This window comes from Aotus nancymaae, unplaced genomic scaffold (genome assembly GCF_030222135.1).
Source record: "Aotus nancymaae isolate 86718 unplaced genomic scaffold, 86718_ANA_hifiasm-v0.15.2.pri h1tg000108l, whole genome shotgun sequence".
NCBI lineage: Eukaryota > Metazoa > Chordata > Mammalia > Primates > Aotidae > Aotus > Aotus nancymaae.
Window position 1 is genome coordinate 33,455,741 of NW_026988523.1, and position 18,654 is coordinate 33,474,394.

The following is an 18,654-nucleotide window of genomic DNA, read 5'->3' on the forward strand; positions in this document are numbered from 1 at the left end:
ACCAAGTAGTCAAGGTTAACATCACCAGTGATAAATCATGCTGATATCAAGAACCCCCTAAAATAATGCAATGGGAAGGGCTCTTAAATTTCTATGTGGGTTTTCTTTTCCTCAAAATCTGTAACCCCAGGCTAATCATGAGAAAACATCACACAAACCCAAATTGAGAAACATTCTATAAAACATCTGACCAGTACTCTTTAAAAAAAAAAAAAAAAAGGCCAGGCGCGGTGGCTCACGCCTGTAATCCTAGCACTTTGGGAGGCCGAGGCGGGCAGATCACTAGGTCAAGAGATCGAGACTATCCTGGCCAACATGGTGAAACCCTGTCTCTAATAAAAATACAAAAAAATTAGCTGGGCGTGGTGGTGCACACCTATAGTCCCAGCTACTTGGGAGGCTGAGGCAGGAGAATTGCTTGAACCTGGGAGGCAGAGGTCGCAGTGAGCCAAGGTTGTGCCACTGCACTCCAGCCTGGCGCCTGGTGATGGGGTGAGACTGTCAAAAAAAAACAAAAAAAGGTCTCTGGAGTGCAGCAGTTCGATCATAGCTCACTGCAGCCTCAAACTCCTGGACTCAAGCAATCCTCCAGCCCTGGCTAATTTTCTCTCTCTCTCTTTTTTTTTTTTTTTGGTAGAGACTTGGTTTTGCTAATTGCCCAAGCTGGTCTTGAACTCCTGGGCTCAAGTGTTCCCCCTGCCTCAGCCTCTCAGAGTGCTGAGATTACAGGCCTCCTGAGCTACTGACCTCGGCCCAACTGTTTTTTTTTCTTTTCTTTTTTTTTTTTTGAGATAGAGTCTCTCTCTGTTGCAGGGCAGTAGCGCAATCCAGCTCACTGCAACCTCTGCTTCTGGGGTTCAAGCAATTCTCATGCCTCAGCTTCCAAAGTAGCTGGGATTACAGGCATGTACCACCACACCTGGTTAATTTTTATATTTTTAGTAGAGATGGAATTTTGCCATGTTGTCCAGGCTGGTCTCGAATTTCTGACCTCAAGTGATCTACTTGAGTGCTGGGATTACAGGTGTGAGCCACCACACCCAGCCCCAACACTCTACAATCGTCAAGGCTGGGCATGGTGGCTCATGCCTGTAATCCCAACATTTTGGGAAGCCAAGGTGGGTGGATCACTAGGTCAGGAGTTCGAGACCAGCCTGGCCAACATTATGAAACTCCATTTGTACTAAAAATACAAAAAATTAGCCAGTCATGGTGGCCGATGTAATTCCAGCTACTCGGGAGGCTGGAGAATTGCTTGAACCTGGGAGATGGAGGTTGCAGTGAGCCTAGATCGCGCCATTGCACTCCAGCCTGGGTGACAGAACAAGATTGTCTCAGAAAAAAAAAAAAAGCATCAAAAGTGACTGAGAGGCCAGACATGGTGACACCCCATCTCTACAAAAATTAGCTGGGCATGGTGGCGCATGCCTGCAGTCCCACCTACTGGAGAGGTTGGAGTGAGCGGATCACTTGAAACCAGGAAGTGAAGGCTGCAGTGAGCCCAGATCATGCCAGTGCAGTCCAGCCTGGATGACAGAGAGAGACTCTGTCTCAAAAGAAAAAAGTGACTGAGAAACTCACAGGTTGGAGGAGACAAAGCAAAAATGACAACTTAGTTTAGCAATGCGGTGTCTTTAATTGAATCCTAGAGAAGATTAGTAGAACATTAGAGGAAACTGGGTAAAGGGTATATGGGAACTTTCTGTATTATCTTTACATCTCTTTTGTAAATCTAAAATTATTTTTAAATTAAAAAGTTTTAAAATTAAATTAGCCTTCTACTTGATAAACATTAAACTGACAAACAGAACTCCAAGTTAAAAGAATTAAAGACAAAGACATGGGGTCTATGAACAAAAAAACCCAAGGTAAGTTGAAACCTCACAGGATCTGCTGGTAGAATTATCACTAAGGAAGTGTTCCAGGATGGCACCTTGGCCTCCCAAAGTGCTGGGATTACAGGTGTGAGCCATTGTGCTCGGCACAGAAAACTTTTCAATACAAGGCCATGACCATAAAAAAAAAAAACCTGCCTAGTACAATGGCTCACGCCTATAAGCTTTGGGAAGTTGAGGCAGGAGGATTGCTTGAGCCCAGGAGTTCAAGATCAGCCTGAGCAACATAGTGAGACCCGCTCCCCCCACCACGCCCCTACAAAAATAAAAAAACTAGTCAGGCCTGGTGGTACCCCTCTATAGTCCCAGCTACTCAGGAGGCTGAAGTAGGAGGATCACTTAAGCCCAGGAGGTCATGGCTGCAATGAGCCATGTTTGTGCCACTGCACTCCAGCCTGAGTGACAGAGTGAAACTTTGTCTCAAAAAATAAAATAAATAATAAATAAATGTAATAAAAATAATTTACAAGTAAATTTAAAATGATTAGGAGAAATATCAAACATTTAACTTTTAAAGTGAAGAGAATGCAACTTTATTAAATAATGTAACAGATATTCTTATTTACAGGTCCACATTACTTCAGGTATACTTCAGTTGTCCAAACATTTTCTTCATCCACCCTGTGAGCTTTTTCACCTAAAATAATGCTCTTGGCCGGATGTAGTGGCTCATGGCTGTAATCCCAGCACTTTGGGAGGCCACGGTGGGTGGATTGCTTGAGTCCAAGAGTTTGAGACCAGTCTGGGCAACCTGGCGAAACCCCACCTCTAAAAAAATACAAAAGTTTAGTGGGGCAAGGCTGGACATGGTGGCTCACACCTGTAATCCCAGCACTTAGAAAGGCCAAGGTGGGTGGATCACCTGAGGTCGGGAGTTCGAGACCAGCCTGACCAACGTGCAGAAACCCTGTCTCTACTAAAAATACAAAATTAGCCAGGCATGGTGGTGCATGCCTGTAATCCCAGCTACTCGTTAGACTGAGGCAGGAGAATCGTTTGAAACCGGGAGGTGGAGGCTGGGGTGAGCCGATCAAGCCACTACTCCAGCCTGGGAAACAAAAGTGAAATGTGAAACTTGTCTCAAAAAAAAAAAATTTAGTGGGGCACAGAGGCACTCAGAAGGCTGAGGCGGGAGGATCTCTTGAGCCCGAGACTGGGAGGGTGCTGTGAACTGAGATCACACCACTGCACTCCAGCCTGGGCAAGAGAGCAAGACTGTGTCTTAAAAAAAAAAAAAAAGGGGTGTCCCATATTGGCAATTAAAAAATTTTTTTTTAAATAAAATTATGCTCTCTCCAAACTACTTATCTTTTACCTAAGGTTAAAGTCTAGAATTCCCATTATAAAAAGGCATATTTCTATATTTATAAGCTACCACTGGTGGGATACAGAAAACTGGTTGTTTCTTAGAAAATTAGGATTAAAGCCTGGGCATGGTGGCTCACACCTATAATCCCAGCATTTTGGGACGCCAAGGGTGAGTGGATCACCTGAGGTCAGGAGTTTGAGACCAGCCTGGCCAAAATGGCAAAACCCTGTCTCTACTAAAGATAGAAAAATTAGCGGGGCGTGGTGGTGCATGCTTGTAGTCCCAGCTACTTGGAAGGCTGAGGTGGGAGAATCACTTGAACCTGGGAGGTGGAGGTTGCAGTGAGCCAAGGCTGAGCAAAATGGCTCACTCCTGTAAACCCAGCAATTTGGGAGGCCAAGGCAGGTGGATCACCTGAGGTGGGGAGTTTGAGACCAGCTTGGACAACATGGTGTAACCCCAACTCTACTAAAAATACAAAAATCAGCCAGGCATGGTGGAGGGTGCCTGTAATCCCAGCTACTCTGGAGGCTGAGGAAGGAGAATTGCTTGAACCTGGAAGGTGGAGGTTGCAGTAAGCTGAGATCATGCCAGTACACTCCAGCCTGGGCAACAGAGTGAGACTCGGTCTCAAAAAAAAAAAAAAAAAAAAGCCAGAAAACTAGGATTAAAGAAATATTTACTTTTCACTATATAACCTTTTATATTCTTTGACTGTTTTACCAAGTGGAGGTAACACCTAGTCAAAAAAAAAAATTTTTTTTTAAAGAAATTTAGGCCAGGGCGGTTGTGCTTGCCTGTAGTCCCAGCTACTCAGGAGGCTAAGGTAGGAAGATCCCTTGAGGCCAGGAGTTCCAGGCTGCAGTGCATTATGATTGCACCTGTGAATAGCCACTGCACTCCATCCCAGCAACACAGCATGACCCTATCTCAGAAAGAAAAGAAAGAAGGAAGAAAACAAAGAAGAAGGGAAGTAAAGAAAGAAAGAAGGAAAAAGGGCCAGGTGTGGTGGCTCATGCCTGTAATCCCAGCACTTTAGGAGGCCAAAGCTGGCAATTGCTTGAGTTTAGGAGTTCGAGAGAGCAACCTGGGCAACATGGCAAAACCCCGTCTGAAGGAAGGAAGGAAGGAAGGAATGAAGGGAGGGAGGGAGGGGAAGAAAATAGAGAGGGAGGGAGGGAGGGAAGAAATCTAGTACTCTTATCGTATGGAACTGTCCATCTCAAGTCTCTCACCTCAAGTCCCTCCATCATCTCTGTCATAGCCACTTTCTTTACTACACTATCACCAAAAGCATCATAAACAAAATTCTATAACAAGCACTTAAATATCAATGGAAAGCTTAAATCTTTTTACCTTTATATATGCCTTATATAGTAGGTAACTCAATAAATATTTATCCAATGAATTAATGAAGGCATGCACTTCCCTTTTTTTTTTTGAGACGGAGTCTTGCTCTGTCGCCAGGCTGGAGCGCAGTCGCACAATATCAGCTCACTGCAACCTGTGCCTCCCGGGTTCAAGCGACTCTTCCGCCTCAGCCTCCCGAGTAGCTGGGACTACAGGCGTGCGCCACCACACCCGACTAATTTTTGTATTTTTAGTAAAGATGGGGTTTCACCATGTTGGCCAGGATGGTCTCCATCTCTTGACCTCGTGATCAGCCCACCTTGGCCTTCCAAAGTGCTGGGATTACAGGCATAAGCCACTGCACCAAGCTGCAAATGCCCAATTCCACCCATTTCATATTACTTGCTCCCATTCAGATGCTCCTAGTAGGACACCAAGACTGGTTCTTACCACTGGGAATCTCTTCTATGTATAGAACTGTATTAATAGTAAAATGGGAAAGTTGATCTAAGGATACTTAACTTTGGAAAATGGGTCACAAGTCAGATGAAGTTAAGCTGTGAGCCAGATTTGACATGTTTCCTATTACTTGTGTGAATTTTTTGATATCAGAATGAATTTGTGTAGTTAAAAATGATTACATTTTTAAAATAGTATATGTGACCAGTTTTTGTTTTTGTTTTTTCTGACTTTGGTATCCTCCTCTATCCTTTGTAGCTACCTTGCATGACATGGTCTTCAAAGATTCTCACATTTGAGAATTTCATACCATATTTCACTGATTCTTAGACACTCATTTTTTACCTTTTAACATCTCTGCAATTGGGATTTATCTTATAATTGATGACATCTTACATGTGCTCTCAGCCAGGCAGTGGTTAAGACATAATTGTCATTGACTGAACATGTGAGAACATTAAGAAGGCCAGTATCAAAATTTGTAGAATAGGTGTTAGTAGTTAGAAAGAAATCTGGTGAACAATAGTAGGGGACTCTTATTCCCTAGGAACCAAAAGGTTAAAGGGAGTAGGGGGAAAAGTGATGACTCAGATGTACTAGGAAATGTTCCAAAGCTGGAAACAAAAACAGATTAGTTCTATCTAATTGCAAAGTCCACTTAAGAGCAGGTTTTAGGTGGTTTTAAAAATTTGTTTACTTATTATTATTGTTTTGTAGAGATGGATTCTATGTTGCACAGGCCAGGCAGGCTGCAGTGAGCTACTGTCATGCCATTGCACTACAACCTGTACAACAAAGTGAGATCCTGTCTCTAAAAAAAGAAAATGCTGCCCAATATCCATTTTTTTTTTTGAGACAGAGTTTCGTTCTTGTTACCCAGGCTGGAGTGCAATGGTGCGATCTCGGCTCACCGCAACCTCCGCCTCCTGGGTTCAGGCAATTCTCCTGCCTCAGTCTCCTGAGTAGCTGGGATTACAGGCACGCGCCACCACGCCCAGCTAATTTTTTGTATTTTTAGTAGAGACGGGTTTTCACCATGTCAACCAGGATGGTCTCGATCTCTTGACCTCGTGATCCACCCGCCTCAGCCTCCCAAAGTGCTAGAATTACAGGTGTGAGCCATTGCACCTGGCCAATAGCTTTACTCTTGATGACACAGAGGAGAATGCTATGGGGATAAACACAGACACTGATGATTCTCAGTCAAAAAGTGATTTTTGGCCAGGTGTAGTGGCTCATGCCTGCAATCCCAGCACTTTGGGAGGCTGAGGCGGGCGGAGGTCAGGAGTTCGAGACCAGTCTGATCAACGTGGAGAAACCCCCTCTTTACTAAAAAAATACAAAATTAGCCAGGCATGGTGGCACACACCTATAGTCCCAGCTACTCGGGAGGCTGAGGCAGGAGAATCACTTGAACCTGGGAGGCAGAGTTTGCGGTGACCTGAGGCTATGCTATTGCACTCCAGCCTGGGCAACAAGAGTGAAACTCTGTCTCAAAAAAAGTGATTTTCATTTTTATTAGGCACCAGAATTATACATAACAACCATCTAATTGAATCAAAAGAATTCTTTCAGTAGATATAAAGTAAAAATTTCAACTGGAAAAAAAGTATAGTTTAGTTTGCAATGTTTTTCTTTATTTTTTTTTTTGTTTTGTTTTTTGAAATGAAGTCTTGATCTGTCACCAGGCTGGAGTGCATGGCATGATCTCAGCTTACTGCAACATCTGCCTCCCGGGTTCAAGCGATTCTCCTGAGCCTCTCGAGTAGCTGGGATTACAGGCATTTGCCATCACGCCTGGCTAATTTAGCATTTTTTAAGTAGAAATGGGGTTTCTCCATATTGGTCAGGCTGGTCTTGAACTCCCGACCTCCGCTGCCTTAGGCCTCCCCAACTGCTGGGATTATAGTCGTGAACCACTGCGCCCAGTCAGCAACATTTTTCTTTCTTAGTGGTACATAAAGTAATGGTGCGCTTTATAATAGATGGCATCTTCAATTATATGAAATACAGTATACCAAACATCCTAAGTTCGATTTAATAAACTACTATAGATAAATTAGTTATCAAAATGTTTAATAACAAAAATACTGTAGACTAAATTACCTTTAAAAAAACCGCCTTTTTGTGGCCATCACCTAAGCGGGAGCTGCCAAAATGAAATTCAATCCCTTTGTGACTTCCGACGGAAGCAAGAATCGCAAAAGGCATTTCAATTCACCTTCCCACATTCACAGGAAGATTATGTCTTCCCTTCTTTCCAAAGAGCTGCGACAGAAGTACAACGTGCAATCCATGCCCATCCGAAAGGATGATGAAGTTCAGGTTGTATGAGGACACTATAAAGGTCAGCAGACTGGCAAAGTAGTCCAGGTTTACAGGAAGAAATACGTAATCTACATTGAAGGGGTGCAGCAGGAAAAGGCTAATGGCACAATCGTCCACATAGGCATTCACCCCAGCAAGGTGGTTATTACTAGGCTAAAACTGGACAAAGACCGCAAAAAGATCCTTGAACAGAAAGCCCAATCTCGCCAAGTAGGAAAGGGAAAGGGCAAATACAAGGAAGAAACAATTGAGAAGATGCAGGAATAAAGTAATCTTATATACAAGCTTTGATTAAAACTTGAAACGAGGAAAAAAAAAAAACCCACACATTTAGAAGCCATAGAGATATTTTCAGCCATTAGGCAATACGGCAATGAAGTGCCAGAAAATCAGGAATACAAAGACTGCTGTTCTGCTTTGTAAACAATAGTATTTCTTGAGCTGCTCTAGACTAAAACAGACTAGTTTAGTGTTTCTCAAACTTTGGTATTGGTATGTATGAGAATCTCCTGGAGAGCTTGTTAAAACACAAAACCCTAGGCTCACCCTTGAGATTCTAATATAAAAGATAAAAGATGCTTAAAACCTAGATGATGGGTTGATAGGTGCAGCAAACCACCATGGCAAATGTATACCTATGTAACAAACCTGCACGTTCTGTATCCCAGAACTTAAAGTAAAACTTTTAAAAAAGATAAAAGATGGAGCCTGAGAATTTACATATCTAACAAGCTCCTGTTTGATGCAGGTGATGCTGATACATGTTCATAGCCCACACTTTGACAAGTACTAGTTTTTGTACTGCCTTTTGCCTTACTAAAACCAACCTCAGACCTTAACAACTAAGTTAGTTCCAGATGATTCCTTCACTGATTCAAACAACTAGTTTCCATGGTCTCAGGTACCACGCCAGGTACTAGATACCAAAGGAAAAAAAAAGTCATATAATAGGGTGCTACAATTAGTGTGTATATTACAGGCGGTGGTTTTGGTGGGGGTTTTCTTTGTTTGTTTTTTGAGACAGGGTCTTGCTCTATCACCCAGACTGGAGTGCAATGGCATGATCATAGCTAAGTGCAGCCTTGATCTTCCCCCTACCTGAGGAGGGAGGCTCCCATCTGAGCCTCTCAAGTAGCTGAGACTACAGGGGTGCACCACCACACCAAGCTATTTTTTTATTTTACTTATTTTTTAATTTTTTTATTTTTTTGAGACAGAGTCTCGCTCTGTCGCCCAGGCTAGAGTGCAATGGCGAGATCTTGGCTCGTTGCAGCCTCTGCCTCCCAGGTTCAAGCAATTCTTCTGCCACAGCCTCTGGAGTAGCTGGGATTACAGGCACTCGCCACCATGCCCAGCTAATTTTTCTATTTTTAGTAGAGATGATGTTTCATCATGTTAGCCAGGCTGGTCTCGAACTCCTGACCTCAGGTGATCCACCTACCTCGGCCTCCCAAAGTGGGGGGATTACAGAGTTGAGCCACTGCACCTGGGTATAATTTTTTATTTTTTGTAGACAGGTCTCACTATGTTACCCAGACTGCTCTTGAAGTCCTGAGCTCAAGCAGTTTTTCTGCCTCAGCCTCCCAAAATGCTGGGATTAAAGGCGTGAGCCACTGCAGACGGCTAGAAATCCTTTATTCTTCCTCTTATCATTTGAAGTCAACATCATTTGTGTTAATCATCTATACAAAACACCAGATTATTCTACCCCAGATGAAGTGATAGAGTTTTTACTCTCAACATACCTATTTCTCGAGCAAGAATAATACTGCTGAGGCGTATCGGTTGGGTAGATTCTGCAATGAGTACAGCTTTTTGGGAACACAAGGTGCCATTTTCATATAAAGGCTCAACAGTAACTGCATCATGATGGGTGGAATGCCTGCCAGAACAAAACTCTTCAGAGTATGAAATATGTAGGTTAAAATTAACTTTTGTTGGAACATAGATTCTCATACTTCTTCCATGTTACATACTACCAGGTATATGTAAATGACACTTTTTAAAGCAGAACCATTGCTTAGGGATGCAAGAAATTAGAGTGAGAGATAGGCCAAGGGTGGTAGCTCACGACTGTAATCCCAGCACTTTGGGAGGCCAAGGTGGGGGACCACCTGAGGTCAGGAGTTTGAGAACAGCCGGAACAACAGGGAAGAACCCGTCTCATGGTGAAACCCCGTCTCTACTAAAAATACAAAAATTAGCTGAGCATGGTGGCGCGCGCCTGTAGTCCCAGTTACTCAGGAGGCTGAGGCAGGAGAATTGCTTAAACCCAGGAGGCAGAGATTGCGGTGAGCCGAGATCGTGCCATTGCACTCCAGCCTGGGTAACAAGAGCGAAACTCCGTCTCAAAAAAAAAAAAAAAATACAAAAATTAGCTGGGCATGGTGGCACATGCCTGTAATCCTAGCTACTCAGGAGTCTGAGGCACAAGAATCGCTTGAACCCAGGAGGCAGAGGTTGCAGTGAGCTGAGATCGTGCCATTGCACATCAGCCTGGGCAACAAGAGCTGAAACTCCACCTCAAAAAAAAAAAAAAAAAAAAAAAAGAATTAGAGAAATTGATCAGAACTTTCCCAATGATCTGATCCCTTGAGCAGTCTCAGAAATATCCCTCCCTCAATATTTTTTTTTTAAAGATTGTTGGCCCAGCTCGGTGGTTCACACCTATAATCCCAGCACTTTGGGAGGTAAAGGCGGGTGGATCACAAGGTCAGGCGTTCGAGACCAGCCTAGCCAATATAGTGAAACCCCGTTTCTACTAAAAATACACACACACAAAAAAAGATTGTTATATTCTTCCCTCAGTATGTAGAAATAGGACTGATGTCTTTCCAGTAATGAGGTGGGACTTTCTCATACTCTGAGGAAAGTTTCCTTCAATCCCCAGGCTGCTGTAATCTAGTATGGAAAAATTACCTGAATTATGAGGTATGAGTCCAACTCAAAATACCAAAAAAATTCACAAATGTTTTTATTTTTATTATGTTTTTGAGACAGAGTCTCACTTTGTCCCCCAAGCTGGAGTGCAGTGGGGTGATCTCCTCCTGGGTTCAAGCGATTCTCCTGCCTCATCCTCTCGAGTAGCTGAGATCACAGGCCCATGCCACCAAGCCCGGCTAATTTTTATATTTTTGGTAGAGACAGGGTTTCATCATGTTGGCCAGGCTGGTCTCAAACTCCTAACCTCGTGATCCACCCACCTGGGCCTCCCAAACTGCTAGGATTACAGGTGTGGGCCACTGTGCCCGGATGAATGTTTTTATTTTTAAATAGACACTCACTATGTTAATCAGGCTGGCCTCAAGCAATCCTCCTGCCTTGGCCTCCCAACGTGCTGGGATTGCAGGCGTGAGCCACCATGCCTGGCCTCAGGATTATTTTTGGAGAGATAGAAGAAATGGCTTTCAATGCTGGAAAGATGTCTTGCATCACCCTCACAATCAGGAAACACACACATCACACTGGATCATCTTACAAGCCCACTTCCCTTATACTTCCTCATAAAATGAGAGGTGAATTTATGCTCTTAACAAACCTCATTGCTTCTCCTAGGAGATAGCAAAGGGGTATCTACTCCATTTAGGATGAATGCACTGGCCTCCTGAAGCTCATTTCAGTTAGGTTCTCTCACACCTTAGGCAACCACATAACCCATCATTGGGTCCTCTCACACCAGAAAATCACGTCTCTTCATCTTCAGTCAGAAAGTTATTATCCCAGAGCTGTGTGTACCCCCTTGTCCTCATCCTTCAAGTGGGTACCCTTTTATAAATGGGTCAATTTTGATAATAAAGACAGATCTCATCTCCACCCAAGATGAATCCTCATATTCCCAGAAGTTTACACTTCATAGTCTCTGGGCCTCATTTTCCTCGTCTGTGAAATGGAGTCATAGTACTTCATGAGACTGTAAAAAGGGAATGAGTTAACACGCAGAGTACTTAGTTAACACTCAATACTTGGCTGTTGTGTTTTAAGTCCTCCTCAGATTGAACAGCTAGCTCACCTGTAGTTAGTGGGGACCCTCGCACCCCAAGTCTTCCTGCTTACAGAAATTTCCTCAGATATCGGGAACTTCCTCTTACTGGTTGTTTACGTTGCAAGTCATCAGTACCAGTGGCCTCCAACTCAGGGCTTCCCTTTACCCTGACGGCCGCTCAGTGACCACCCCTTCCCAACACACATATTGAAAAGGCCAGTCCCACAACCCGAAAATTCCTCATACGTCTGGAAGATCGTCACACCACTGGAGAATATCACACGAGTAGGATACGCCACGCCCAAAGGTCTGCCCCCCACGCCCCTTCCACTGACACCACACTCTCCTCCCCTACCGGCTGGGTCCCTTCACGCGGGCCCACACGGTATTCCCGTGTGACCTTCCAGAGGGTACCCCTCTCACCCCTACTGGATGATGTGAGGGTTCATTTCCTTGTGACCCACCACCCCTCACCAAGTGTAGCAGCCCCGCTGGGCCTCCAGCAAGAAAGGCTCCCGGCCTGACTCCCGGCTGAACGGTAGCAACACCTGTGGCACGTTAAGTTTGTAGGCCAGGGTCCCAAGCAAAACCATAAACGACAGGAAGCAGCGTAGAGGCAAGAAAAACAGCCCGAAGCCTCGGCGTCTTAATGACGCAGGACAGCCAGTCATGGCGACTGCCAGGCGGTCTCGGGTTCCCGCTCAACTCCGGCCGCGCCCAAAGCTCCATCTGCCAATCTACAGGTGTGACGTTAGCAGAGGGGGTGGGACCTGCTTCTTGCTCGGAATTGTGGGCATTTTTAAATACAGTCTTTCAGCAAGCCAATAAAATGGAAACTTTTGGCACAAACCCAGCTAAAACACCTCAAACCCTCTTAAAGGGCTTTCCTAAATAATGGATGGCAGACCTTTTCAACAGTTAGGAACAAGCAGAAAAGTCTTAAAACTTCAGCCTCCCGAGTAGCTGGGATTACAGGCGTGAGCCACCGCACCAGGACAGTACTTTAATTTCTTCCAGTTTTATTTCTTCTGTTGCACGCCGTTTGGCTCAATATCACACCACACGCCCGACAAAAAAACTTTTTGCAATGATTTCCAGTCAGCATTGGCCCATGCATATAAACGGAAAATTGTGCAGTCTCTGGGATAAACAGCTGGACTTTGTCAAAGGAACTGTGTAATTTTACTAGAAGTCAGATTCATATCCGGCCTCCAGGCCACAATGCAGGAAATGCCGGACACTGGCCTCTCAAAGGCAGCTTTTAAAGTTACCCACTCATACAGCCGGCTTCTAAGCAAATACTCTGAGAGCACTTCCAAATATCCAAACAGAATATTAACTCAAAGGCTATTTCACAGTACAGTTGGTTAAAACCATACATTTATAGTAGTGACCAGCATCATATATTGTTTTAAAGAGCATAATAAATCCATAGCTTTTAAGAATTCATATGGTTGTGAAGGAAAATGTATCGTTCAACCTGAGATGCCAGTGTTAACCTATAAAAGATCCAACATATTAAGTATTCTAATCTTCATGTTTACTCTGACAATACTCATTTTCATTTTACAGATGATGAAACTAAACATTTGCTCTACATTAAATCTTATTGCGACCACCCACAAAGATGCTATTTTTTTTTTTTAAAGGGGGTTTCACTATGTTTGTCAGGCTGGTCTTGAACTCCCGACCTCAGGTGATCCGCCCGCCTTGGCCTCCAAAGTGCTTGGATTACAGGCGTGAGCCACCATGCCCGGCCAAAGATGTGATTTTTAACCCAAACCTCATAGCTTCTGTGAATAAAGCACATTTGGTTTTAATAAATAAAAGTCAAATAGGTCTGAGAGTTGGAGGGACTGGTTCTTTATTTCAAAAAGACACTTGTCAATATTCAGTATCAAAACAGTTACACTATTGATTTCTCTTTCTCCCAATCGGCCCAAAGAGACCACATAAAAGGAGAGTACATTTTAAGCCAGTAAGCTGCAGGATGTACACCTAACAGACCTCCTAGAAATCTTACCAGAAAATGGGGACTGGGTAGGGAAACTTTAAAAGATCAGCAAACTGCCAGCCCATGGACTGCAGTGGCTGTCACAGCCAGATGGGGTGGCCAGGGTGCCACAAATCCAAAGAAGCAAAGTTTCAAAATAATATAAAATTTTCAAAGTTTTGTACATAAGCTATTCAAGATTTCTCCAGCACTGACTGATACAAAGCACAACGAGATGGCACTTTTAGAGACAGCAGCTTCAAACCCAGAGAAGGGCAATGAGATGAGTTTCATATGGCTAAATCAGTGGCAAAAACATAATCTTTCTTTCTTTCAAGGAGGCAGGAAAGCAATTAAGTGGTCATCTCAACATAAGGGGCACATGATCCATTCTGTAAGCAGTTGGGAGGGAGTAGAGATGGGACAAAAATTTGGTCTCAGAGATCTTACCATCTTAATTTGGTCACTTGTAATGAAAAAAATAAAAAATAGAAATCATGTTGTCCAAAGAGATCTTAAAGCTGAAAACTTGAACAGCACATTTTTTTTGTTTTTGTTTTTGTTGTTGTTTGGCTAACTCCTCCTGGAATCACCTTTCTGGTTTAGCTGGTACTTTGTACAGAGCAATGAGGTTTCCCATAGTGGAGTCTTTCCTTGGGCTCTGTTTGGCTCTCAGTAAGGCAAGGCTATACCTTTTCCTCTCCTCTATGGAGAGGGCAATATGCATTAAGCAGAAAAGTCACCTTCCAAAAGTGAGAAAGGGATTAGCTTGCTGCTTCAGGGCTGTGGGATTATTTGGAATGTTTTACAAATGGTTGCTACAAAACAACAAAAAAGGTAATTACAAAATGTGTATATCACGACATGCTTTTAAAGACATTATGCATTGTGCTCACATTCCCTTAAATGTTGTTTCCAAAGGTGCTCAGCCTCTAGCCCAGCTGGAACCTCCAGGAAGAGGCAGACAGTTTGGTGAATAAGACACAGGGGAGAAGGGGGCAGCGAAAGGAGAAAGCAGCCTTCCAGTTAAAGATCAGCCCTCAGTTAAAGGTCAGCTTCGGGCAGGCTGGCCTCAGGCGGAGTCAGGGTCAGAGGGAGAAGCAGCAGCAGGGTGGGACTGGGGCGTTCTACATCTCATTCAGGTCAAGCAGAGTCTGGTCCAGCATCCTTTGTGTACAGAGGTGCTCCTCTTTGGTGCATTTCAGTTTATCTAATGGGGGTAAAGGAGAGAAGTTACAGAAAACGAGAAGTAAATTTCAAGGTCTGCCTGCTCTTTTTTGAGACTTGCTCCTGTTGCAGAAAAGCTGAGGACTAATAAAGCAGCTGCTTTCTCAGCCACAGAAGTGAGCTATTTTATCACCCGGTTTTGTAGGGCCTTTGGGTTGCCTACTGAGGTTGTAGGTGTTGCTGCACTTCCTGGGTGAGAGAGTTAGGTCCCTTATCAGCCATTTCCTCTCCCACCCACACCCAACCAACACTTTCAGCTTTCAGTCAATGAAAGAGCAAACCTTAAGCATCAGCCATCCACTTTTCTAGGTTTTGCCCACATGACAATACCTTCTTGAAATGGCTCACTGGAGTTTGAACATTGCAAACAACAGAAACACCAGAATCTCAAATTATAAAGAGCACAGGAAGATCCTCATGCACTACACATGTTTTTTCCAAAAAGTAGAGGAGAAAATAATAACTGGTGGGATAAATAAAAGGGCCCTCACAGTTAAGTTAAATAATCTCTAAAGAAAACAAAGCCAAGAATACTACTGAAACAAGTACTTGTAAGCAAAACTTTGAGATTGCTGTAGAGCTACTGTCCAGAACTAGCTTGTGACAGTTACTTGAAATTAAACATAAAACCAGGAAAAGGAAGCAAAAGGGAAAATGTCAGGAAGAAAATCAGCAGCTGAACACTAAGGATCTAATTTGTCTAGCAAGCAAACCACTCTGACTGCTCTAAAGAGGTGAGGAAAATACTAAAATCTTCAACTCAGAGGTGATGGCGACACAGAGCCATATTCATATCCCACAACTTTTCTTCCCTTTCCCTTTTTTTCCACCCAGTCAGAAGGACCCATCCCTGGGCCTGCAGATGAAGCAGTTACAACAACTTGTCAAGTCAGTCCTTTTATTGTTAGAAATATCCATGAAAAGGAACATATCCTACACTGAGTGCACAAGTGAAAGAGTAGCAAGTAAGGGTGGAAAACAATATTCTCCCAAGTTTTTTCACTATAATCTCTCAGGCCCCTCCCTTCTTCACCCATAATCTCTTCTAAAGGGTCAGAAACTTCACAATGGTCAATTTCACAATACTGTTAGGAAATGAACATTCTAACTGCCCCAATTAAAAAGCAATTTGCTCAGGGCAAAATAATAACTTTTAAAAAGACAATCAGCTTTTTGTTGGGGTCCAGGTCAGTGGTGTGAGCAGTAAGCTCAGTTTAATGGGCATCAGTGAGCCCTGCCCATCAGTCACACAGATCATGCAGCGTTAGCTTCAGCTCATTAGAAAGCAGGCGGTTTCGCTCAAGTTGGCTGTAGAGACGCTCTGCAGCAATGGAGGAGGGAACACAAGAGAAGGAGAGGAAAAAGAGGAGGAGAAAGAGAAAAAGGGAAAGTTAGTAGAGTACCAGAAGTAAATTATGAGTCTTTCAACTAGCTGGTATATATAACATGCATCTGTAAGGCAGGGTGGATGCAAGGAGGATTCAGATAGAGAGTCAGTCAGTTGGTGGAAAGACCAACAGTGGAAATTTGGACTGACGAGTTGGTAGGACAACATCTTGAGGGAGAAAAAATACCCGCTTCACAGTGTTTATTCCCTGGGTTGAGAAACTGAAATAAGGGAAATGGCCAAGGAAGGAATATAGCTGGCTTCGTAGAAATGTGTTCACAATCAGGGTTTGAAAGCAAGGGAAGTGAACAGCTGAACATTTTTCTGTGAAGGCATTTCAACACGGCATTATAAATGGTAGACTGGAATAAATATCCCCACGCCCATTCACTCCTATACTTTCTAATGCTTCTTATTACAGTTATTGTGTGATAGACCGATTTTAGTGGCCTAGCCAATAAATATTCAAATTCTTCTTCTTCTTTAAAAGAACCACAAACCTGTTAGAGTCAATAAATAGTATGCCTAGTCCCAGGGAAGGCAAATTACTGGTATAAGCTAATCAAGACTATCCTGCTGTTTTTCAGCCTCCCTTGCAGCTAGAGGTGATCACGCGATCCAGTTTTAACCAAGAGATGTAGAAAGATAGTCTGCTGGGGGCTCCTGGGAAGACTTTAGCTTTCCCTCTTGCTTTCAACATGATGTGATGACTAGAGTTGCAAATTTCAATCTTAAGAGAAGAGACCAAGAGAATCACAGAAAGCTCAGCTGAAACAGGCCACAGTTGCTCATGGCTAGATATATGTGATAAAAAAAAAAAAAAAAAATCCCATGTTTATTTAAGCTACTAGTAAGCTGTTTCTGTTTATTTATTTATTTATTTTCTTTCTTTCTTTCTTTTTTTTTATTTTGACAAAATCAGGCTAAGGGACAATTTAGCAAGTATTCCTGATACAAGCAGCTAAGTGCTCAAATCTAATGAGTTTATCAGGATTTTCTATTTGAAGCACACTTTAAAGAGATAGTGGGATATGAAAGATTCAAATCCATCTGACTAGCACAGAGATAATACAAGTTTGGAGACAGGAAAACCAAAGTCCTGGTATACTCCTAGTATCAACCTCTGAAATTCACAAATAAGTTTCTCCCTATATTTTACAGCCCCTTTCAAAATGGTCTCACGACCTCAAATATGAAAAAAAGACTTTTCTGTCCTAATATCATCTGCATATGTGGGCATTGCTCAGGAACCCTGCCTTCTGGGCTGAGGTTTTCCCAAGATTGACCAGGAAGCTAGAGGCCAGTATGGTCCCAGTAATACTTGGCACTTTATGTACACTATCAAAACAGAAAACATATATGTATAAAAAACCTGGGAGGGAATGACCAAAAATAATAGCTGTATTAAAGAGCAGAATCAGGGTGAACCTTTAACTTGCACTTCCCTTTAAACCAGTGGTTCCCAATAGGGGTGGTATTGAGCACTCTTCTCTCTCAGGAGAGATTTTGATTATGTGTGGGAGGTTTTGATATCACAATGATTAGAAGGCCCATACAGTTATCTGTTACATTCACCATTGAGAAAGACTATACAGGCTGAGCAACCAAATCTGAAAATCCAAAATCCAAAATGATCCAAAATCTGAAACTTTTTGATTGCTAACATGATGCTCAATGGAAATGCTCACTGGAGGATTTTGGATTTTAGATACACGTGTGTGTAAGTGTGTGTATGTGTGTGTGTGTGTGTGCGTGTGTGTGTGTATATATATATAATTTTAGAGACAAGGTCTTATTATGTTGTCCAGGCTAGAGTGTGGTGAGTATTCACAGGCCTAATCATAGTGCACAAACTCCTAGGGCTCAAGCAACCCTCGCTTCAGCCTCCTGAGTAGGTGTGTATCACCATGCCTGGTATGAATTTCTGATTTTCAAATTTGGGGTGCTCAACTGGTAAGTATAATGCAAATGTTAAAAAAAAAAGTCAAAATCTGAAACACTTCTGGTCACAAGTATTTTGAATAAGGTATACTCAAAACTGTACTAATAGTGTATAAGCTTCATGAGACCTTGGATTGGACCAGTCTTATACACTGAGGCATCCTTGTCAAAATAACAGGTATTGAAATATGTGAACTAATCTCTCAAACTTCCTGTGATGTTACATTTCATACAAATCTCATGAACAGACTGAACTTAGAGAAGACCTGTATCCAAGTTGGTTTGTGTGATTCTTACTTGGTAAAGAAGGATGTTATAAAGATCTTTATCTCTCAAAACAGCCTGGTCAATGAGAGTTCTATTCCATTTAGGGAAGAAATAAAGAGACAGAGAAGGAGTGGGAGCATTTTATTATTGCCTGACTAAATTTCAGAACACAGAGTTTCCTAGGGATTGCATGAGGTCAGAAAGACAAATGTAGCTGTTCTCTCACTTTGAACTTAGCTTCTAACTCTGCTATCTCTAATAATTAAAAATTAAGGATCAGTACTAGCTCCTTAGTTAAAGCTCTTGGTTCCCTGATAATAGATAAAATAAAACAAAACAAACAAAAAGGCAAGGCAGAGAATCCATTTGGTGCAATATTCTTTTCAGCTATACTTGATTAAGAAACAACCCCATGGCCAGGCACAGTGGTTCATGCTTGTAATCCCAGTACTTTGGGAGGCCAAGGCAGGTGGAGGTCAGGAGTTCGAGACCAGCCTGACCAACAAGGTGAAACCT

At 42.9% G+C, this 18,654-nt stretch overlaps 2 protein-coding genes and 1 pseudogene across 25 annotated transcripts in view; 1 reads left to right on the forward strand and 2 right to left on the reverse strand.

Annotated features, from left to right (window-relative positions):
- Positions 1-13,081, reverse strand: part of NUP210L (nucleoporin 210 like) — a 135,970-nt gene extending 122,889 nt beyond the window's left edge. For 11 of the 12 annotated variants that reach the window (XR_010340294.1, XM_064370404.1, XM_064370402.1 and 8 more), the window contains exon 1: positions 9,087-9,626. Coding sequence is in view for 11 of the 12 variants with exons in the window: in XM_064370404.1 (XP_064226474.1) it covers positions 9,087-9,297 (211 nt within the window). In the remaining variant the exon portion in view is untranslated. Of the gene's footprint in view, positions 1-9,086; positions 9,627-11,797 lie in introns of those variants that run through there. The other variant, XM_064370413.1, reaches the window with a different exon arrangement.
- Positions 7,171-7,656, forward strand: LOC105733616 (large ribosomal subunit protein uL24-like; annotated as a pseudogene).
- Positions 13,082-13,170: 89 nt separating the features above from the next.
- The window catches only part of TPM3 (tropomyosin 3), a 34,205-nt gene continuing 28,721 nt past the window's right edge, over positions 13,171-18,654 (reverse strand). For 8 of the 13 annotated variants that reach the window (XM_012476117.2, XM_012476123.2, XM_012476115.2 and 5 more), the window contains one exon: positions 14,533-15,864. In XM_012476117.2, the coding sequence (XP_012331540.1) occupies positions 15,843-15,864 (22 nt within the window). In that variant the 3' untranslated portion in view covers positions 14,533-15,842. The other 5 variants (XM_012476119.2, XM_012476118.2, XM_012476128.2 and 2 more) reach the window with 1 other exon arrangement.